This window comes from Protopterus annectens, chromosome 10.part0 (genome assembly GCF_019279795.1).
Source record: "Protopterus annectens isolate FY-2018-M chromosome 10.part0, PAN1.0, whole genome shotgun sequence".
Taxonomy (NCBI): domain Eukaryota; kingdom Metazoa; phylum Chordata; order Ceratodontiformes; family Protopteridae; genus Protopterus; species Protopterus annectens.
The window spans coordinates 703909357-703933510 of NC_056744.1; the positions used below are offsets into that span (position 1 = coordinate 703909357).

The following is a 24154-nucleotide window of genomic DNA, read 5'->3' on the forward strand; positions in this document are numbered from 1 at the left end:
GAATAAAAGTAGAAGTAGTGGGGGCGGGTGGAAATAGGGGGCAGGGAGGGGAGTGGAGCAAGCCCAAGCGCAGCGGGCTAACACTGACTCCGAGTGTTTCTTTAGGCTTTGGTAAGTATGTAGTGTTAGCTTAAATGGTTATATGTTAAACTGAAATTTTAACTGTAAATTAAACTGTATGTTTGCACTAAGTTATAGACTATGTTATGGGCACAGAGTATAATTTTCTGACATTCTTAAAAGGATATAGAATTAAAGCTGGGGTTAGTTACAGATGAAACAGGAGAGGAAATCAAATGCTATTTTATAGATTTGAGTATTTCGCAAAAGAAAATTGACTAGTTTTTTTTTTGGGGGGGGGGGACACTAACTGGAGAGCAATATACAGCTGTTTATTCCTGGTGACGTACTCATCAGTACAGAGGTTTGATTAAGGAACTATACAACAGAAATGTACTAATGCACTCACTAACATTTGTTTAAGTTAATGTAGGTAAGGTATATTACTTTCTAAACACTTGGAAGTTAAGCACGTACATTAGTGTTTAGTCTCTTTAGTTGCAGGACAAGTGTTTGTGGGTGTCCAGTGCTCAAGAGAGAACTTTGAAATTTCCACTGCTTGATATGGGGGGCAGAGACCTGCTTGACCTAAAGGATGGTTTGGATTACTGAAAGAAAAATAGAAGAAAAATGTAAGAGAGCATTGGGTTAAGGCAGCACATATACTGTGTGACCAGTCAGATTGGACTTTTGTTTAGCAATAGTCAATAACAAAAACATCAGGATGGAAATATATCAACCTTAGTCCATTTGGCAATCAAAATATATATATAAATATATACATATACACTTTGCATGTAAAAATCTGTGGTCTCTTCTGATGTGGATTTGGTGTTTGTTTTTTACTAGTAAAAAAAAAAAATTACTAGTAAAGAAAAAAAAAAAAAGTTTTTCATAAAGATAGGGTGTTGCTTCGCACCAACCCATCTTTCCTCCCTAAGGTAGCTTCGGAAGCCAATATTAATCAGACCATTAACTTGCCAGTCTTTTTTCCTAACTACCAGAACAAAGGGGAATATAGGTTACATTATTGGATGTTCGTAGACAATTGAGATTTTACCTGCACAGGACTAAACCCTTCCGCAAATCTGATCAACTTTTTGTGTCATATGCCAAGCCCTTCTTCAGTAAACCAGTGTCGAAAGTGACAGTTGCTCACTGGATCTCACAATGCATTGGCCAAGCCTATCTGGAGAGAGGCCTTTCTCTACCAGGGAAAGTGAAAGCTTATTGTATCCTATCTGTGGCTACATCAGCAGCCTTTTGGTCCAGGGTGTCTTTGGATGAAATTTGTTCAGCTGACACTTGGGCCTCATCTCATGCCTTTATTTTGCATTATAAATTAGACATTGTCTCTAGGAGTAAAGCATCCTTTGGCTCTGCGATGCTCCGGAACATCCTTCCAAGAGGGCCACCCAAGAGTTTGGTAGCTGGGAACTCTGTCCCACAGGTTGAAGATCAAATGAAGTAAACTACTTCAGATAAATAAGTTATGTACTCACCATAACATTCCATCTGAGTAGTTATACTTCATTTGTCTTCATCTGTCCCCCCCCTTCCCTCTAACCTTATCATTCAGATGATGATATTTTTTCTTTCTTATCAGATGGTTATTGTTGGGACCCTTAATTCTGTGCAGGCTAAGGGAGTTTCCTATTGGTTATCCTGGGGATAAGTTGTCATTGGGTTGGGTATCTGATACATGTTAGGCAGCAAACTCAATCTGAGGAGAGAATGGAGACGGGGGCATTATGAATAAGGGGAGGAGCATGGTGCTCAGAGCCATAGCTGGAAAATGCGTCCGTGTCGGATCTGATATGGATCCGAAGACCCACAGGTTCCACTGCTTAAAGACAAACTAAGTATAACTACTCAGATGGAACATTATGGTGAGTACATAACTTCTTTTTATTAAATTATTAGTATCAGAATACAGGCATTGAAGAGAGGGGCTGTGTGCTATGGGTGTCGAGGAAAACTTATAATTCTATCTACTGCTAGTAGCTGACATAATTGTGATGGAAAATATGAGAATCTGAAGGGGAATTTCTTATATGTTCAGATTGAATTACTAGGCTAGCTGCCATTGTGAGACATTTTAAGCCTGCCAGTTTGCCTTTCAAAGGTGAAAATCAAACCCTGACCTTGCATCTATGAGGTAAACACCATAACCATTATACCAATCCTCAATCCCATGTTTGGAGAATGTGATGAAGGGAAGGACAGACATTCTCATCAGTTGTGTATCTCATTTTAATCCACTGTAAAGTAATCTCTTAAAGTAATGTTAGAAATAATGTTGAGGTAAATAGAGATTGTACATTTTCTTGTGAAATATGGCAGTAGCAGTGAAAGAATTCACAAGGAATGAAAGGTGTTGATGGTATGTGCATCACTATAACCACTGAACCCAGAAGCACAGGTACTAAACAATGCAAAGTAGATCGACAAATGTTAAATACTAAAGAGTAGAGTAACACAAAGGGTTACAGATAGAATTGTGGTACGTTCACTAAGAAGTGAATTTTTAAATTATTGATTGAGAGCAGCATAATTATCTTGGTGAGGACATGTTTAAAATTACTGTGTGTAGATCAGTATGTACCTAGAAAGAGCAATTACTCAAGTAAAATGTAAGGAAAACATTATCATACAAGATTATAAATAAAATGGATTCTTTTTAATAAGGTTTGCCAAAATTTATGTGCTGCTAACTGAAGTAAAAATGAAAAATTATGTGGTTTGTCGCATAATATTTCCTTTGTGGGGAATTGCAGGTTATCCTGGACTGTGCAAAAGGTAACGAGGGGTAGATTCAGATTGTAAAATTTAAGTTGGCCTGTACAAGATGACTTTGAGAATATTTTAATGGAGTATAAATCATCTCACAGATAAAATATAAGTTAACAAAACCGTAATGTATACACAGCAGTTTGATGTACATGTAATGCAGGAGACACGTTTGATCAAATGTGAACATGACAGTGAGCCCAAGCATACGTCCAAATCAAAAAAAGAATGGCTTCACCAGAAGAAAATGAAAGTTTTGGAAAGGTCCAGGCAGAGCCAGACCTAAATCCAATAGAAAATCTGTGGGGTGACCTGAACAGGGCTGTGCACAAGAGATGCCCTTGCAATCTGACAGATATGGAGTGCTTTTGCAAGGAAGAATGGACAAATATTGCCAAGTCAAGATGTACCATGCTGATAGACTCATACCCAAGAAGACTGAATGCTGTAATTAAATCAAAAGATGCTTCAACAAAGTATTAGTTTAAGGGTGTGCGCACACAACAAAGTATTAGTTTAAGGGTGTGCACACTTATGCAACCAGTGTATTGTATGTTTTTTATTTTTTATATTTTTTCCCTAACAGATTTGTTTGTCTTTCAATTGAATTGTACTGGTTATAGGTCACATTAAAGGGGGGGGGGGTTGAAATGGTTTTATTTTGGTTTCATTTTTTTTTATATCACAAAAACCTGGGATTGTAACAGGTCTAAACCTTTTATATCCACTGTATGTTTGCCAAGGGTTCTATTCTGTACCAGGGGTGAATGATATGTTAGGATATCACTCTATCATGCCAGTGTCTCTTATTTATCTGCTGATGAAGGTTTATTTCCTTTAAAAAAGTATTTGAACTACCATTAGTTTTGTGAAGGAGTAGGAAGTCAAATAGGTTTGGATATTTCATGTTTTGAAAGGCTGAACACAAACCTCCACGGAGGAGTCTGTAAGAGACTGAGTACTGAGAATGGACTGCCATTATGTCCTGATGGCTTAGATTTTTGAGACCACTGATCCTTTTAGTTATGAACTTTTGGCGTCTCTCAAATTGTGTGATATGTAGACAAATGCATACCAATAGGTGCATTACATTCAGTAATGAGTCTAATAAGATATGAGTAAAGAGGAATTAAGACATGTTTGGATCTAGTGGGGAATGCCTTTGGAAATTAGATTGGCAAGATATAAGGCTTTCCAAATTGCTTTGGAGACACAATGGTCAAATGATAAGGAATTCTCAACAAGAGTGCCTAGATCCCTTACAACAGTGTCTTATTGGAGCTGTGTATCTCCTTTATGGCAAGTGAAACTGTTTTGTTTACCAAAACGAACTATGATAATTTTTTTTTACATTTAATTTGAAGACACTGTCCTTGGACCAACTGTTAACATTGTCTAACCCATGTTGGAGCAGTTGTGAATCAGTTGTAAATCAGATAGCAATACCCAATGTACAGTCACTTGGAAACTTAGTTAACCATAGGCTAGTAGTGCTGGTCTGAAGATCTGGGAAATGTATGCCATATAATCAAAGACATTAAAACGGGAAAGTATATAAGACACTGGAATCTACAAAACAAGTATTTATAGATATTCTGTAAGGAGCTCTATAGAGGCCAGAATAGAGGGACCTTTATTAAAAGAAATATGTGAGGTTTTACAAGGTCTAGAAATGCCAAGAGTAAAACACGAAGAAGGATTGTGGTTAGTGAGGCCTATAGCAAGAGAAGAAATAGAGGAACAGTTAAACAGGCAATGGGTAAGTCTCCAGGTTTTGTGCCAGTGGAGATGTGGAAAGAAGTTAAAGAGCAAACTATAGCAGTATGATACAAGCTGTTTAATGATGTCCTACAGACAAAAAGATACTCTGTTATTGGAAAAAAAAACTAATTACAGTGATTGTGAAAAAAAGTAAATTTCCTATTAACTTGGCATCTTACTGTCTCATATCAGTCTTGAATCATAATTTTTTGCAGCAAATTCTGCCAAAAGATTAGCCAAACTTTTGACAAATATAATAAGCCTTGATCAATGTGGTTTTATACCAGATAGACATTTGATAATATAATATAGTAAAACCTAACTTGATATGTCAGGAAATGGAGAAATTGGGTAGGGAGTTTGGATAATAATAAACAGACTGGGATTCCCTGAAGACTGAATTTTTCTAACTGTGGAAATATCTAAGAATTCAATGGCTGTAACCAAAATAAATGATAAGATAAAAGTATTTGAAATAAAGAGGGATGCAAGACAGGAATATCCACTTTCCTCTTTATTGTTTACAATATATTTAGAATAATTTGTGTGAAAATTAAGGCAAGTTAGAAGACTGAGCTTAATTGTGACTGACTTCATAATTTGATGAATCTAAAAAGGGGATATAACCCAGCTGTTTCAGTTTAGAATGTTCATGAGAATACTGGGGTCTAAGGTAAATGAAAACAAAACCAAAGCCATAGTGTAAGACTGCTTCCTAGTGCACCAGTTGGTACAGGGCTATCCCCTACCTATGGGGCACAACAAATTGTGGTGCTTGGGAGTGTAGGTAGCAAAAAAGCAGAAGATTCTCCCACAGAGACTAGGGACAATGCGAAGGTAAAGATCTTAACCCAGATTAAAAAAAATGGTAATCTGTGGCAATGGATCTTGACCAAAAAGTGAAGGCTGTAAAAAGTTTTTTTGTAGCCCTGCATGTATTAAATATCGACCAAGTGTTTATGATCCAGAGAGAAAGTTTGTGAATATTCTCAGGAGGGAGATATGAAAATTTATCTGGGAGGGAAAGAGCCAGAGAGTTGGTTGGGGTGGAATGATTTTACCTGTTAGGAGTGTTAGTGTTGCCACACCTACAAAGCTTGCCTCAGAGCAACTCGGCTGTGACTAGTGTATTTAGTTCAAAACCATAGTTATCAGCCCAAGTGGAAAATTATAATCTTAGCACAGAAGGAAAAGCAGTGAGCTAGCACAGAAATTTAACATTTAGTCCTAACTGAACAGCAAGGCAACAGAGTATCTAGACTATGTTTACAGTACAGTGTGTATTCTTGCCAACACAAGGCATTCCCTGCCTTGGAGGTTTCAGTTGTCTCCCATTGGGTTGACTAAACAGTTGATTATTGATATGCCAATATTTGCGAGAGGTAAGTTCTGATTCTTTTTTGGGAGCAAGGTAGACTGTGTGAAAGAAAGATGACATGAGCTGAATTTTTGTGGAAATATAACCTAAGCCAAAGTGATGTTTTAAGATATAGAGGACTACTAGATATTTTGAAGACTTTTGACTGGGATGTTCAAAGTAAAGGTTTATGGAGATCAGCATTAATTAAAATCTTAGTTGAAGCAAGATCACTAGAAGCAAATAACAAGAGCTTAATCAACAGACTGTATGTAGCACAAAATAAACCATATACAAAAGCAATATATGAGCAGCTGTTGAGTTGGGAGTAGGGGACAAGCAGTCAAATAACAGAGGTCCACTGGTTAGAAGTTTTTGTGGTCTCAAAAATCACAGCTAGGTCCAGGAAATTCAGAGTATTAACATAGAAGTGTCTATATTAAACAGCTATACATACCAGGCAGGCTAAGCAGGATGCTTCCAGAGGTAAACCAAATAAGCTAAGTATGAGCAGGAGAGGAACATGGCAACATATGTTCTGGAACTGCCCCAAATAGGCATATACCTAAAGGATTTGAACAACTTATTACTGAAACTTCTGAGTTATCAGTGGCACCCAAAGGATATTACCTACTTTGGAAGAACCTAAGCATATTAAAATAATGGTCATCTAACCTGTTAATTACTAAAAAAGGCATAACTTTGAAGTGGAAAACTTATGAGTAACCTATTGTTCGGGACAGAAAGCTCACATGAAAGATAAGAGAAGTTGAGGGGAGTAGACTGAGTAAGATGCGGTCAATTTCTTAGGCTGAAAGGGGACTCCTAGAATTGAGAAAGCTTGGTAAGCTAGAGTATGGACTCTCAAGAGCTGGACCAAGAACTGGAAATAACCAAAAAGCAAGAGGCACAGGAAAAAGAATCGATGCTAGAGAAAGTGGGATACAAGCGGAAAGTGGCACATCCACAAAAGGAGAAATAAAGTAGTAGTTTAGATTTTTGAGAAATGTAATAAAAGTATAAATCTTGACTTTGGACTGAATCTGATATACAAAAACAAGAAGCATTATTTTGGTAGCAAGTATAAATGGACCCAGCCAACAGGGTACTGTGAAAGTATGTAATGAATGAGAATTGCTCACAGTGCTTATTGTACGTCTTCTGGTATGTGAAGGAATGAAATAGCATTAATTAAAAAAAGTTGTACAGACTGATTGCTCTGGCCTAAAGTGCTAAATTTACATGTGTAAATCTGAAATTAGTGCAAATTTGGGATTTTCAGTGTGTTGTCATCTATCATTGATAATACACAAGACAGTGGCATCACTGTAGACAGTTGTCATGCTGCGTTCTTAGATGTTGATTATCTACAACTGGTGTAAACTGCTTTGTGATGCAGAAAATCATTTGTTGTCCGTTTTATATTAATGATTTTAATGCCTGTTGGTCTTGGTCTTAAGAAGACCTTAAGTTTAGACGTTGGTACAGTAGCTGTGGTAGTAGAAGTCTGTAATTATGTGTTGAACAAACAGAAGGATATTGCTCAACATGAGGTTAAATTAACATTGAAATACTCTTTATAGATGGAGAGTACCCTGATTATTAAAAAAAAATTGAGGCAGAGTTATAAAGCAGTCATTGTAGGAGTGGTTGAATCCTCACACAAAATGGTAGGAGGGTGAAAATCTAAAGTTAAATTAGTATGTTGTGAACTAAAATATACCAATAAATGTCAATTATATTGAAGAAATCAAACCGAATAAATATGGTTTCTAATACTGTTGGTAGGGAACAGGAATTTTAACCGATGCATTAAATGAAACTTGTTTGTGAAGAGAATAGTGATGTATTTGTTTTAAGAATGTTTTGTTTTCATTAGTGCTTAGTGTTCACATGTCCATTAATCTTTTGTGTATCTTTGTTTTCATTTGCCAGACTCTTCAGGGATTTTTGTGAAAAGCATAATACCTGGAAGTGCTGCTGAACACAGCGGTCTCATCAAAGTTCGTGACAGGATCATAGCTGTAAGTACAGTTTTATATGACAGGATCATAGCTGTAAGTACAGTTTTATGTGATAGGATCATAGCTGTAAGTATTTATTTTATTTATTTATTTGACATTTTTTAACCCGGGTTGGTCTGACCATGCAAGAAACCCTTTTTCAGCAGAGACTGAGGAGAAAAGATCCAGTTACATATAGTAAAAAAAAAAAAATAGAGTGTATCAGTCACATACAGTTTTATGTGACAGGATCATAGCTGTAAGTACAGTTTTATGTGCCAAGATCACAGGATCAAGGCTGTAGGTACATTTTTATGTGACAGGATCATGGCTGTAAGTACAGTTTTATCTTTTGCCTTAATGAATTTTACCAGACAAGATAATTTAAAGCAAAGATGATAACTCAAAATGAAAGCAGGGTATTTGTGATATTTCCTGGTAGGAGTGGCTTCATTTTTTTTTTCATTCAGTATTTTTTGGCAGTATTTCCAAAACTGAGTTTGTATAAAATGAGATGAAATAAAGTTACTGAAAAATATTTTTGATATGACATTGTACTGCTTTAATGAAGCTGTTGAACGCCTACATGTGTGCAACAATGAAATGAAAAATGTATTTCAGGAGAGATATAATGGAAATAAGATTCCATTATATAAGATAAGCGTAGTAAACCAGCCCCCCCCAACCATCTGCTTTTAAACATACAAAGCTGAACTACTTGGGGAAAACCAAGACGCATCCTCTCAGCCTTACAGTGTAGGATACAACCTACAGTGTCTCTGTATAGTGATATTGCTCATTCTTGGAAGCTCTGTGTAGTAAACCAGCCCCCCCCCCCCCAACACCATATGCTTTTAAACATACAAAGCTGAACTACTTTGGGAAAACCAAGACGCATCCTCTCAGCCTTACAGTGTAGGATACAACCTACAGTGTCTCTGTATAGTGATATTGCTCAATCTTGGAAGCTCTGCGTAATAAACCAGGCCCCCCCCCCACCATCTGCTTTTAAACATACAAAGCTGAACTACTTGGGGAAAACTAGGACGCATCCTCTCAGCCTTACAGTGTAGGATACAACCTACAGTGTCTCTGTATAGTGATATTGCTCAATGTAAGTTTTTAATCGGTTGTCATAGTGGATGGTATCAGGGCCAGCACACTCGCAGACCTACTCCAAGGTCATTCCCCACTACTTCTATCTTATTTTTTTCTTAGTTTCCATTACAAAGTATCCTAGTTGATTTGGCATTTCCTCTCATTCTGCTCAAGATGGCAGCAGAACACAGGGCTTAAAACTTTCCTGTGCACTCAGAGCGCAACTCTGGGCTCCGACTTACCTTTTTTAACAAAACCAGCCTTCCAGCCTGAACTATCAATACAATCCCCCTAGGCAGTCCTAGAATCCCTGTCTCTATCACAGATATTGGGAGGACTGACCTTAGCAGTACATGTAACATAAATTTCCCACAAAAGGTGATACTCACCAAGGGAAACTCTATTTAGTGCACAGTCTCACTGAATAACAGATTGGCTCCTGGCACTCCACTTTGTAGCTCTGTAATGCCTGTATAACCATCCCCCTGGAATAGTCGAAGGTCATTACAACCCCCTCCCCCTCGGAACACGTGCTATGTTCCCCTCCTGCCCTATAAAGCAGCCCAACTCTACATATATAGGCCTGCACTCATGGCGCCATTTTTAAATCCTATCTCCCTAAACAAGATGACTTCAGGTCGCCCGCGTGGTGTGCTATTGGTAAGTCCTGTCTATATTAACTATACTGTACTTTTTGCTGAACTGTTGTGTTCTCTTGCTTAATTTAACATCGGAGAAAAATCCTGTGCTGAATTTGCATTCTGCTATGTTGTAACTGTAATAATCTAACCCAGTTCGTGCGCACCAGCTGAAGTGTGGCTCACACGCACTGATAATGTAAGGGCAGCAGTCTAGCCCTAATCTGAATGACAACAAGTTACGGTTACTGTATTTGACCTTAATCAACGTGTTAACCACAACCGCAATCTGGCGGACTGTTTCTGTATTCTAATTCACTTTATCAGCTGCATGCTGTTATCCATTCTTTCCTACCTAGTACTCTGTAGAAGCTGCGATACTCATGCACGGCAACACTACCTTTCCGGTTTTTGTTGAAATGTGTTCTTAAGACTATTACCTAATGCTAGTAGTGAAAGTCTGATAAAAGACAGGGTTACTGTTTGAAATGCCAACTGTAGAAGGCGGCTCTTTGCGGCAACGCTAAATTAACGGTAGTACATGTAGAAATGTTTTACAGGTTCTTGCTACTGAGAAACTAAAAGGTTGTTTAAGGATACTATCACTGTTAAGGAACGCTAGATAACCACTACAACACCTACCTTAAACCCAATTACAGATAGCAATGTCTAACTCTATTGCATGATAGCCCTGGTAATACTAATTTGCTGGTACTAGAGTGTAAACTTGCAACTGTAACCATAAGTATTGAACGGGAAAGTGCATATGATATCTTGCTGTCTAGCAGTGTGTGAAAGACGGATTTAATGTTTAAAGATATAACCTTACAGAGCGACAAACTAAATGTTATTTTTACATGTTTGAAATCATTGGCAATTAATAGGGTTGCCAGGTTTCTTTGCGGCTAAAACCGGACTAAAGTCACGCCCCTCGCATCACACATAACTCCACCCATTCCCACCCCTCTCCCGCCCATGCCCCACCTATTTTGTGACATCACAGTGACATCAGCTGATGGGACCACCCACTTTGATGACTTAAGCCGTACTTAAAGGGGAGAAAAGAACATAGGCGGCACTAATTGCACTGCTAGGCTGCTGCAGATGTAAGTACCAGTATTGATGAAAAGTGTCAATATGGTGCATTTTTCTCCAGTTATTTATTTTCTATGTTCCTAAACCTAATTATGGATGATCCATGGAGATAAAAGGTCAAGAGCTAGCAGCCTGTGCACATGGTGGTAAATCTGATTAAAAAAATCCAAAAAAAATGCAAGCAGTTATCTTTGCTATTAAAAAATTGTAAGTTTTGATTTACCCCATAAGATCGTTTAAGTCAATAACATCACTTTACTGCTCATTCAGAAATGATGATCTTAACATTCCCTTGCATTTTGAAAGTTCTGTCAAATACTGTTTGTACTGGGGCATGGGACAGGTACTCAGTTGTTAAGATGCAACATATTTTCCGTTTCGTACTTCGGATTAGGAAGTTTCAGTCCTTGGCTGCGCCTGTATTGGGTGGGGGTCAGTTGAGCTAAGTGTTACTGCCCCTAGTGTGATATTTCAGATGCTAGTACTTAAGATCTTGTACTGGGTCCGACTGACCTCCCACTCTTTTTCTTTACATGTCACATATGCAAAAAATGAGATAAAGGGGTTGTGGATGAATGGATTTCTAACAGGTGACTTATGTTTTATGTTACTTTCAAAGTATACGTCATAATCTCAGAAAAGCACACATACTTTAAAGAGTTTCATTAATGTTTTTCTATATCACGCCAAAGTTGCGGGTTAAAACAGGTAACTTCCTACAACAATGCGCTCTAATACAAGTTTACGAAGATGCAGACTGGACCGCCGCTATGCAGTTGTAAAATGGCAATAAGACTGAATGAAAGATGACTCAAGCCTCTAGATCTAAGAAAGATGCACGTAGGAAAAGAAATCACATGCAGCTAGCACACTTGCCATTTTCTGAACATGGCAAAGAGGTAGTTTTATTTTTTAATGTGGTCCCTTGCGACAGAATCAAGTAAAAGCAAAACAATGTTGGGTAACTGCAAGTGCCCAAAAGCAAGATGCACAATTTGTTTCATGGAATACGGTTCAACATAGTAGATGAGGATAATACAAATCAGGGCATGTTAATTGCTAGCAGTATTACACTGCATGGTGAAGTTCTAAAATCAGTCTGAGTGTACTGCAATGCAACACTGGGCAATGTTGGCAGAGTGCTTAAGCATTTTAAATCTTGCTATAAGATTTCTTTTGTCACTGCTTGGTAGTTGGTAGGATAATGATAGCTAAAAAAATACAGTTTTCCCACCGTGGAGTACTGCCTTCCAGTGATATCTCTACAATCCGTATAGCAGAAAATAAAATTTGTCCATTTGTATTACATCACTGCCACTTAAGTTAATGTATGTACTGTCTAAACTATGTAGCTACCAGGAATACTGAAGTTAAAAGCATTTCATTGTTGTGTAGTAGCTAGTAGTGTATCGTACCGCTCCCGTTCGAGCTGGATACATTTACTTTTTCCTCTCCTCTGGTGGCACAAAAAAAAAAAACGGACTTCATGGTTTTGATGAAATTTTTTAACTGGACAATTTGTCTGAAAAGCGGACAGTTCGGTCAAAAACTGGACAGCTGGCAACCCTAGCAATTAACCACACTCTGCGCACTCACCTCCTCTCATGCACTGTACCCCCCCCCCCCAACCTTCTCCCTGCCCTTCCAAACTACCACTCACAAGAAGTCATAATCTTCTCCTCTCTTCTTTTTTTTCAGCTTGGAAGCTCTGCGTAGTAAATCAGGCCCCCCACCCCCACCATCTGCTTTTAAACATACAAAGCTGAACTACTTGGGGAAAACCAGGATGCATCCTCTCAGCCTTACAGTGTAGGATACAACCTACAGTGTCTCTGTATAGTGATATTGCTCAATGTAAGTTTTTATCAGTTGACATAGTGGACGGTATCAGGGCCAGCACACTCGTGGACGTACTCCAAGGTCATTCCCCACTACTACTATCTTATTTTTCTCTTAGTTTCCATTAGGAAGTATCCTAGTTGATTTGGCATTTCCTCTCATTGGCCTCTAGATGGCAGCAGAACACAGAGCTTAAAACTCTCCCTGTGCACTCAGAGCGCAACTCTGGTCTCCGACTTACATTTTTTAACAAAACCAGCCTTCCAGCATAAACTATCAATACAATCCCCCTAGGCAGTCCTAGAATCCCTGTCTCTATCACAGATATTGAGAGGACTGACCTTATCAGTACATGTAACATAAATCTCCCACAAAAGGTGATTCTCACCAAGGGAAACTCTATTTAGTGCACAGTCTCACTGAATAACAGATTGGCTCCTGGCACTCCACTTTGTAGCTCAGCCCGCTCCATTCGCCCTACGGGCTAAATCTGCTCCCCTACCCTGCCCCCAATACCTCTACATTTATAGCCACTACACCACACCCACTACCTCATTACCACTATACACAATCACAGACACATAACCACACCCACACTTCCTACAATACAGCTCCACTCCCACCTATAGTTAGCCTTCCCTCTTCCTTTCTCCATTTAAGCTACAACACTACACATAAAAAGAATAAGAAAATGAAACCAGTCCTAATGTGCCTCCTTCCTATCCTCACTATACTAACATACATAACATCCATTCATCCCACATTACCATTATATAACACTAACTACCATGTTACACATACATACATTAACCCAAACATACATACACACTTCCCCATTACTGTTACACTATTTAAGGACAACACAATGCTACACATAAATAAAACTCTATTGACAACCACCCACACCACAATACCATCATATAAACACCACATACAAACAACACACAATATTAAACACGTATTACTCATCACAAACAACTTCTCATAGCAGGAGACATCCACAAAATCCAGGACCTAACAATTACCCACTCCCACCCAAGCAAAGTTCAGATTTACTAATCATTAATTTGAATATCAGGAGCATAACTAACAAACTCCCTGATATACAAGCATTTATAACCCACTACTCCCCTGACATAATTACCATCACTGAGACCTGGTTAAAACCTAACATCCAGAGTGAAGAAATTCTCCCACCAGGATATAACATATTAAGGCAAGACAGAAAATATAAGAAGGGTGGTGGAGTAGCCATACTCACTCACTAGACATGAAACCCCTTCAATTCCCAACCTCCACATTTCAGAATGCCGAAACCTTAGTCGCAACTCTTATTATAAATAAAACTAAAACAATCAACATTATCTGTTGTTACATATCCCCATGCAACAACTCCCCCACCATTGAAGAAATTCTACAATGGATTTCAACCAAACTATCCAACAAATCCATTCCCTTACGTGACCTAAATACAGACTGGTTAGTCTGTAACTCCAACAATCCCTCTAACCATATCAATCTCTATGGCTTTGCCCAACTCATTCAAGATCACACTAGTGTAGGCAAGAAATCCCACAAACAGTCAATCTTAGACTGGACACTTATAAACTACCCACAACACAACTATTACACAGGATGTCTACCAGACACCCTGAGTGATCATCACCCCACATTCCTTCTCCGTAAACACTCCAACCTTTCCAACCCTGTCACCTATAGACAAGTCAGAAATGACAGGAAACTAAATACACAAGATCTTAACTATATCCTAAAACACCGTAACTGGAACCCACTACTTACACTACAACTAGACCAAGCCATTGACTACTTCAATAGCACCTTCACTAATATCCTCAACTCTATTGCATCCCTTAGAAAGATTCGAGACAAGGCAAACTATGCCCCATGGCTAAGCAGGGACACAAGAGCCCTACTTAAAGCCAGAGATAGATCATGAAAAGCCTGGAAAAGAGATAACACAAACCTATCTAAACAAAACTACCAGAAACTAAGGAATCAGGCAAAAAAGACAAACCAAACTTGATAAACAAAATTACTTCCTCAATAGTCAAACCAAACACACGAACAACCCACAAAAGTTCTGGCGTTCTATTAACTCCTTACTTAACCCAGGCAAAACATCAACGCCATCTCCCACCACCAACAACACCACCACAAACATTGCCTCCCAATTTAACAAATACTTCACAGAATCCACTCTGTCACTTTCCTCTCAAATCTCCCAAACCCACCTCTCAAATACCCCTACCCAACCACTAAAGGACATCCCCTCTTTAACCTGCTCACCTATCCCTACCACCACAATTAAAAAACTCCTTCAAAAACTCAAACTTACAACCCTTGCTGCAGACAACTTACCAACCAACTATCTAAAAATTGCAGCTGATTCTCTATCATATCCTGTATCCATCCTTATAAACCGCTCCATATAAGAAGCCTACATCCCAAAGCTATAGAAAATATCATTCATAATCCCTTTTCATAAAGGAGGAAGCTCCTACGAATTCTCTGACTACCGACCCATAGCTATCCTACCCCCCTTATCCAAAATACTTGAGAGGTGTATTCACTCCCAAGTTATGCAATTTCTAAACTCTAACCACCTCCTCTCTCCCACACAACACTGGTTCAGACAGCACCATAGCACTACAACCGCCCTTCTGTCCTTCACAAATACAGTTAACCTACACAGAAACAATAACAAATTTGTATCAGCAATTTTCCTAGACCTGTCCAAGACATTCAACATGATGTCACACTCCATGCTACTAGAATCCATGTCCTCCCTATCCTTTGCCCCTTCAACTTTAGCATGGTTTAAATGCAACTTGTCAGACAGACAACAATCTGTCTCCCCTACTCCCAACCACAATAGGAGTGCTTCAGGGATCAATATTAGGTCCCCTACTCTTCTCCATATTTACTAACAGCCTATATACCACCACCCAACATGCTTCACTCATTCAATATGCAGATGATTCAACTCTCATCTGTTCCGCACCATCCCTCCTTACCCTTCAAAAACTCACTCAGGAATCCTCACTTCAGTAGAAAACTGGATCACCTATATCCAGCTCATTCTAAATCCCAGCAAGACCAAACAACTCATATTCGCCCCCAACAAATCCAAAGGTAACCATCATCCTTTCACAATCACATCCAAGAACGGGACTAACATCTCTCCAACTGACCACACTAAACTCCTTGGTGTAGAAATTGACAACAAACTACTGTTTGATGTCCACATCTCACAAACAATCAAAAAGGTCCACAAAAAAAATGGTCACACTTTATAGACACACAAAATTTCTAACTGATCAGGCACAAATTACTCTTGCCCAAACTCAGTTGCTATCCACCCTTATGTTTGCCGCACCTATCCTTACCCTGACAAGAAAACATGACCTTGAACTACTTCAGTCTTGCTACAATAAAATTGCCAGATTTGCTAATAACTCCAACTGTAGGACGCACCACTGTCAGGCACTACATCAACTGAAATGGCTAGAACTTCCACAACTATTGAACTATCACCAATTAACACTTGCCTACAAGATCTTGAACTACCCTGACAAAACCCCATCTCTTAACCAACTACTAACCAAGTACATTTCAAATCGCCCCCTACGCTCTTCAGAAAAAACACTCCTTTGTATCTCCAAAGCCAATAACACCACAGGAAAGGCCCAGTTCTCCCACAACATAGCCAGAAACTGGAACAACCTCCCCACTTCTTTAACCTCTGCTCCTTCGCTCACCACATTCAAAAATTCTCTCAAAGAGCACCTAATGAATAAATGGTTATGCCCTTGCATCACATAACAATTCACATTTTCATTTTATCTGCTGCAGACATCAGGAATCTAATGCAAATCTGTAATTGTAATAAGTTGTTTCTCTACGCCCTCTTTCAAGACTTGTTATTATGTGATTTCAGTATAATTGCTCAGTCTCTTGCTTTGTAATGTGTAATGTATAACTGTAAGTATGTTGTTTCTCTATGCTCTACTTCTGACCTGATGAATCAAAACAATACCTCAGTATGCCGCACTGTTTTGTTGCTCTCCTTTTAAATCTATGTATCCTTTATGCAATATGTAACTGTTTTATCATGTCAATTTTATGATAACTTGATGGAGCTTTTCTCCCCGGGCCTCCGCTGTAAGTGGACATGTGTCCAGTCGGTCTGTCCCGGCAAACAAATGTAAAATAAATAAAATAAAGATGGACTGATTGTTGATATTAGATAAATTGTAAAACTGACTGTATTCATCAGTTCTTTTTATCATCATCCCAACTTCTCCTCTGGTTGATAAAAAAATATGTCTGAAATTTATATAAAACGAAAGGGACTAAAAATATTTGCAATGATTGCACTTTACTGTTCATATCCACAATCAAGAGCTTCTCCATTTTGCATTATCTTTTATTTAGTCTGTTTCCACATATCTTTAGCTGCCATAACAGGATCCTTTTAAATCCAGTCCTACACTGTTGCCTAATTGGCATTGTAAGTGTCTTACAGTCTTCTAAGTGCTGAACCAGTTCATTCATAGATGCATGTTTTTTACCATTGTAGTCTTTATTTTAGCTTCATTTATTTTATCTTTTCAAAAGACTTGGAACTATTTAAAAATGTTCCATAACACCAAAATGTAAGTTTTATGGACTTATCAGGTACAAAATATTTTTGACTACAAATAAAGCTAACTTTTCTTTATTACCATACCAGTTAAGTCCTTGAATTTGAGAGTCCCTTGCTTTCATTAATTGTTCTAAATATAAAACAAATAACAAAGGGGAAGGAGGACTTCCTTGCTTGGTTCTGTTCAAACACAGCTTGTCAGAGAGAAGCCCTCCTACCTTAGTTATTGCCTCAGATCCTTCATATATCTTACTTATTAACCCTATTATTCTATCAGGGAGCGCACATGTTACTACTGTTGTACTCATAATATCAAAGCTGCCACTACAGATTTTTTTCTCTGCTTCAAGACCCACCAACAGTAGTGGCATTTTGTTACATTTTGCTTCCCTATGGATCATCATTGATCTATTAATATTGTCAAGTGCTTGCCTCCCATTAACAAAACTACATTGGTCCACTTTATGGTTGCAGTTTAAAATTGAAATTGCCCTATATAAAGCTTGACTTGAAGGGTCTTTACCCTCATTGGGTAATACAGACACCACCTACCACATCTTTCTTCCAAGTTGATCGTATTGTCCTCTGTTTTAAGATATTATTAAACCTAACTTTCCAGGTCTGTATCACTTTCTTTCCTAACTTCAACAGGGTAACATCTGTAATTGGAGACTTCCTTGTTGCTTGATTGTACATCACCATTTTATCTCATCCCTTACTATCTTTAGTTAAGACATCTTCTCTTGGTCTCCCATTTCTCTGCTTTATAATATTTTCATTGTATTTCCTAAATATCTCTGTAGGATCTCTGGTTAACGTTTCTTGTCATGGGTTATGTGTATGTTTGTAACAACCCTTTTCCTTCTCTGTTACCTAAGCCATTGAGCGAAGAGTTTTTGTGCTGTAGAATTGTTATCAAAAATGCTTAACAGCAACTTTTTAGACGTTTTCATAATATCCAAATAACCCCATGTCCTAGCTATCCATTCTGAAAAAATGTCTTCCTCTCCTAGTAACTGTCAAATCATTTCCACAACCCATTCATTAAATTCTTCTTGTGGTTGCTACGAATGAGGACTCGGCATCAGTGCTGCAGTACTGATCCCTTTGATAGCTAACTATAGGAACCTGCTTTCAACACCTGTATGTTTAAATGATTGAATATTAAAGCTTTAAATCTCATGAGTATTTGTTTAAAACTCTGTTTCTTTGATCACATTTGGAGTTATATGCTAATCTCTGTCATGGACCATTTAAAAAGGATTTGAAAATATTATATTGGCCTTGACAAAAATAAACATTACCAAAATCTATATTTTTCTTGGGCGTGGTGGGAAACTGCTGTTACACTGTAATGCATTGGTCCACATAGTAAAATTGAACAGTCTTTTCAAATTGCGCATTACAGGAGTCAATATAGCCTATGTCAAGCTTGCAGATTTTGTGTCACATGTGGCCTTACATGGTGAAAATTGTTACTTTTTCCCCTACATTTTAACAATTCTTATTAACTCAAATAATGTGTCTTAAATTTGTGGTATAAATGTATGTTTTGCTTTATCTGTGTGTGTGTGTGTAACTTCATCAGTCTCTCTTTCTTTTTTTTTTTTTTTAATTAATTAATCTTAGGTTGATGGAAAAAACGTTCTGCATTTACCTAACCAAGATGTTGTGGAAACTTTGCGAAAAACTGGAAAAACTGTGCGTCTTACTCTAGCAAGAAAGGCAGTGCAGTACACTCCATTTCCTACAGAAAAATCTTTGGACAAAGGTATTTTACTCATTTGCAAAGATGTGTAGTAATGTATTTCATGTAATGAAGAGGTAGAATAAAATGTAATTACTGCATTCCCCCTTAAATGGTTTTGTTTCCAATACACTGCATGTACTGTGATTTAGTACAAATGTAGCTAGCTCCGAAAAGTGGTATCTAGTTCAGTTATATCCATTTTCCCATTGCTGGGAGATTTTAGAATGTGTTTTCAATTAAAATCTGAAGTTTACAATGAAGTATTTTTATAATATCATGTGACAACCTCTCCAAGTTGCTTTAATTGCTTAGAATACAGTTTCACTGATATTTTTAATGTAGAGCTGTGACACAGTTAGAATAGCAACATGAGATAGAGCAGGTATTTTGGCATGTTGTATGTTAATAGGTAGGCTAAAGCCAAAGTTTCTGCTAAGGTGAAGGACTCTGCACTGGTGCTGGCAGTATTGGTTCATTTGGTACATACTGGAAGCTGCTTTCTTTGCAGGCAATTGCCAGAAGAGTTTGACTAGTAGCCCATATTCCCGTCTGCAGTAATATACAGAACCAAGCAAAAACAGAGATATTTCCAACCATCAAAAATGATCGTAGAGAAGAACTGGGCAGGTTTAAATTTGTTTCATTAAAATGTCTCCTGTCTTCTTGAATAAAAAGCAAAATCAAACTCTGAAGAATTAACATCACTATCCTGCTAAACTAAAACCATGACATATTGAGTAAACTTTTTTTAAACTAAGCTTTCTTCATTAGACTATGAACATTAAAATACACAACACAGCATTTTAGTTCCCTCCACAATCTTGACTAATGTCAATCAGTCAGTACGAAGGTAAAAGAAAAAGGAACAGCTCAACTCAGAACAAATACTTAAGCTATGAAGGAAGAAGAGTGCTTAGTTAGAAAGCATTTATTCAGTAAAGCTCTGCTTTAGTCTAGTGGCATGGAATTATCCTTACGTAGTGTTAGATTTAAATTTGCACCTAAATCATGTGAGTTACTAGATGTCTTTTAAGTGTCTGTGAACTGTACTTCTTGTTACTATGGTATTGCCTTACCTTCCCATTGCATTATTGTTAGGAGTTTCTTCTTTGTTATTCAAGAACGTGCAATTGTTAGGTGCTCACAATAATCAGGGAATTTGTACAGTAATCCCTCTACATATGGGATTATTCACTTTGTGAAACATAGTATTCTAACAAGTTTTCCTTGTATTTTCTGGACCTGATAAACCAAGGAGTCATACTGGAAGTGGGCAGCAGTGGTCATATCTGATTTAGACCAGTAGTGCATGAGAAGTGACATTGAGGGAAGGGGGTCCTTACTACATTTTTCTTTATGCTATTATGGTGAATATTTCACACATTTTATGTTTTTGTTCTTTGGAGGGCGGAGTGCTGTTTTTTGTATTAACTCTTGTATATTGGTAACATCCTTAGCCATAGTCCAAGAGTTGATGAGGACAGAGAGAGAGAAAAGACTGATAGACTTGCCACAAATGCAGTAACATAGATTTTGAGTTAGAGCCATACAGAAAAAATGTGGAAAAGTATCTGTATATTTTTAATTAAGTTCAATTTTTATATTCACATTTCTGTACATTAGCAGTATTCCTTACCTTTCTTGTTAATGATTCTGTAAGTAGTACAACTTATAGTCATAGGGATAGAGGACACAGCTGTCTTGTTTTTCTTTCAAATTAAAGGGAGTGGAAGTAAAATTGTTAGTCCAAATAGAGGCAGTGGAATCTCAAAGAAATAGTTTGTATGTTGAAAACAAAAAAGTTAGGTAGCCCACAGCCATGCCATCATTTTTCACTGAAAAGGATTTTGAGTGATTAAATGGTATTTTTGAAGTCAGTGGCAGTTGTTCCCAAAGTAGAGGTATGTTTCTTGCTGATCTGCAGATAATTCATCTATCCATTTATTTTCTGAAAATCCACTTTATCCTTTAGCAGGGTCAGATGGATGCAGGACCCTATCCTGTCAACCACTGGGTATGAGGATTGCAACATATTCTTGACTATTACAACACATCACATACTACACACTATGGGTAATTTGTGGAATACCATTTCTCCTAGCACGTCTTTGTGAGGTGGGAGGAAACTGAGGTGCATGGAAGAAGCCTTCATTGATTCAGGGAGGACATGCAGTCACTGTACAGAAGGCAACCCACCCGGACAAGAATTAAAATGCAGAACCTCTTGCTGTGAGGCAGCGGTGCTGCTTGCCACGTTTAGATAATTCCATAGGGTTTAATATGGTTATCCAGAATATCCACTGCTCACAAAAATGCCTTTATCTTTATTTATGATGCCGCCATAATAGGTTTGTGCTGCTTAGACAGTATCTCAGGATACAGCTCGAAGTCATTTGATATTGGAGCGACAGGTCTGTAGTCACTGGGACAACATCAGTGTTAATTGGTTTTCAGAGAACAGCAATTGAATGGCATTTTTCATTTATTCATTCATTTTTCCTTTTACTTGATTAACCACTTTAGGGTTAAAGGGGAGCTGGAATCTGTCATGCACTTTGTTGGCACAAGGCAAAGGGACTAGTCACAGACTGGGCACCGGCATGTCACCGAATGCATTAACACTGACTCACTGATATATAACAAACATAGTTACTGACGATGTGGAAGATAGCCTCTTCATCTGCACCACATTTTTGAAATGAGGGCAATACCGTTGCACCCAGCAAACCATGGGCACTTGGGAGTATTAGCAGCACTTTAAAAAAAAGGCCCTCCAACTGAAACAAAACTGGAGAACCAAGTGCTGTGAAGCAGTATCATTAACTGCTGTGCCAATGTGGCATTTTAGCTGTTTCTTATATGTCTTGAAAGTAAGTAGTTTGGATGGACAATAGCAGGTTTTTCATGCAGTTAAATGGATTTGTAGTAAGCCCATGTGGGCTGAAGACTGCATTTTAGGCTCTTATTATAGAGTGTTTGGATGTATCAACTGTGAGAAGCAATCAAAAGCTGTCTGTTGTGGAGAAATATTTGGAAGATGTATGCCCTTCAGTTATTGTTTCCATGGGCATGGAAGCCATATATCTTGAGTATAAAGTACAGTTTCCCTGATCCACCCTAGCAATGCATGGTAACCCTAATTCTGCCACAGTTTACCTTAAAAAACAAACCCTTTCCTAACATTACTCCTGTTCTAATTTGAGTCGAATGTATGTGGTAGGGTTATGGGTAGTACACTGGAAAAGGAAATTTAGTGTCATTAATATAATGAATTGTTGGCACGTTGTAGTCAATGTTTTTTGTGCTTGTCATTTAGCATGTCAACCATTCATTTTAAAAATATAAACACATATGCTTGTATAGCTTAGCCAGAGGCTGCCAATTCCTTTGAATTTGCCATGGGTATTTATTTATTCATGTTTAAGCTAGATGATCTGGTCCTAGGACATTTTTAAGACTTGACTGGGGCACTGTGGGAAATACAGACATAAGGAACATTATGGAAGGTTGCATACATGGTACAACATCTACAGAACGTAGCATATATTCTAAATAGTTGCACAGAAAAGGTATAAATTATTGAAAGGTCAGTGTGTCACACATATTTAGTTTACATATGCAGTTAAATTGTGGAGATTTATTAAATGTCTTGTAATGCATAACAGTGCGTAGGAAAAGAAAGAGAACAAAAAAGAACAAAAAACATTTACTTGCATAAAAGTTACATTTTAATAAGTATATGACAAGAATTCTTTGGTTGACTGATTAGTAAGGCTTTAACATAAAGCAGCATAAAGGTGAATTGTGAGGAGTTTGGGTGTAATTAGCTGTTGTCACTTGAGGCATAATCAGCAGTAGTTTTCCTGCAGGTATTTTATAAGTCAAAGTTCAGTGTAATCTGTACATTAACTAATCTCATTGGGGGTGGCTTCAAGTAACAAACTGTATTGCTAAAACTTTACTGTCCAGCAACAAGGATGAAGAGCTTTCTCTGGAAAGTCATTGTGGTATCTTCTTGGGTTCTGATTACGTATGGCAATGTTTTTATTGTAAATTGCTTTTCATGGAAAACAGTATTTTTCTAGAAAAAAATAAAACTGAAGTTGTCTTTTTTAAGAATATTGCAATGACATTTGTTTGTATGTGCTAGAACAATAAAACAACATATGATGTCCTTCCATGAACACAGTTACAGTATTATTAAATGAAGGGATATCATGCTGAAGTTAGCCATACGTCTGGCCAGGATGTCAAAGTGTGCATGATCTCAACCCAGTTGTGCCCAAGGTGCATAAAGGGGTGTAAGGATGCGAAGTACCTCAGAACTTTCTTTCCGCCAGCTGAGTACTATTGCTTCAGCTTTGGTCTGTCAGCCATGCGATTTGTGAGTGTTCCTCAGTCATTGATAAGGTAAGTAATCCCCATTGGGGATCCTAATTTCTTTTTTTGTGCTCAATAAGTTTTCGCATGTGTCATTGAACAGAGGGAAATGTGACAGTGGGATGCAGATTCCTCACTGAAATGTCTATACCGAGTGTTTTTTTTTTTGTCTGAGTGTGGAACACGATTATGAGAATTGTTCTGTTGAGCATTTGTACCCAGGACTTTGTGTAATTATCTGTCACCTTTAAAAATGTATCTGGGGAATCAGAACCTCAAAACACCTGCCCAAGATAAGATGTCATTTGAGTCCTTGACTGCCAACATTCCTTTGATGCCAAAAAAGAAGTCAAAGAAGCTTAAGTTAGAGACGTCTGCTACTGAGTCAGACTCTGATGTCTGTTGTATTTCTTGATGAGACCCTGGACTGTCTGGCCATTGCTGCTGCTGCTTCCCTTGTTATAAGCACCCTGTTAGAGGCAAATATAATGCCGCCAACTCACACAGTTATCATGCCCAACCAATCTTCCACTACAGCTAAGAAAAGGGAACCTTAACATGTCCTTCCCATATCACTGTTGTAGTATTCATAACCTATGGTATCCCAGGCCAAGGATAGTGCTGTATACAGCTATTATACCAAAGTCTTTAATTCTTACCAGCATCGTATGTCAGATGTATGCTCCCCGTGACATCATAAGGCATAAAGGTTATGGA

General features: G+C 38.0%; 1 protein-coding gene across 1 annotated transcript in view; it reads left to right on the plus strand.

Moving 5' to 3' along the window:
- Positions 1 to 24154, plus strand: part of LOC122814193 (inaD-like protein) — a 464245-nt gene that overhangs the window by 412733 nt on the left and 27358 nt on the right. Inside the window, exons 10-11 of the mRNA XM_044086799.1 lie at positions 7904 to 7992; positions 18937 to 19078. Of these exons, the coding sequence (XP_043942734.1) occupies positions 7904 to 7992; positions 18937 to 19078 (231 nt within the window). The remainder of the gene's footprint in view (positions 1 to 7903; positions 7993 to 18936; positions 19079 to 24154) is intronic.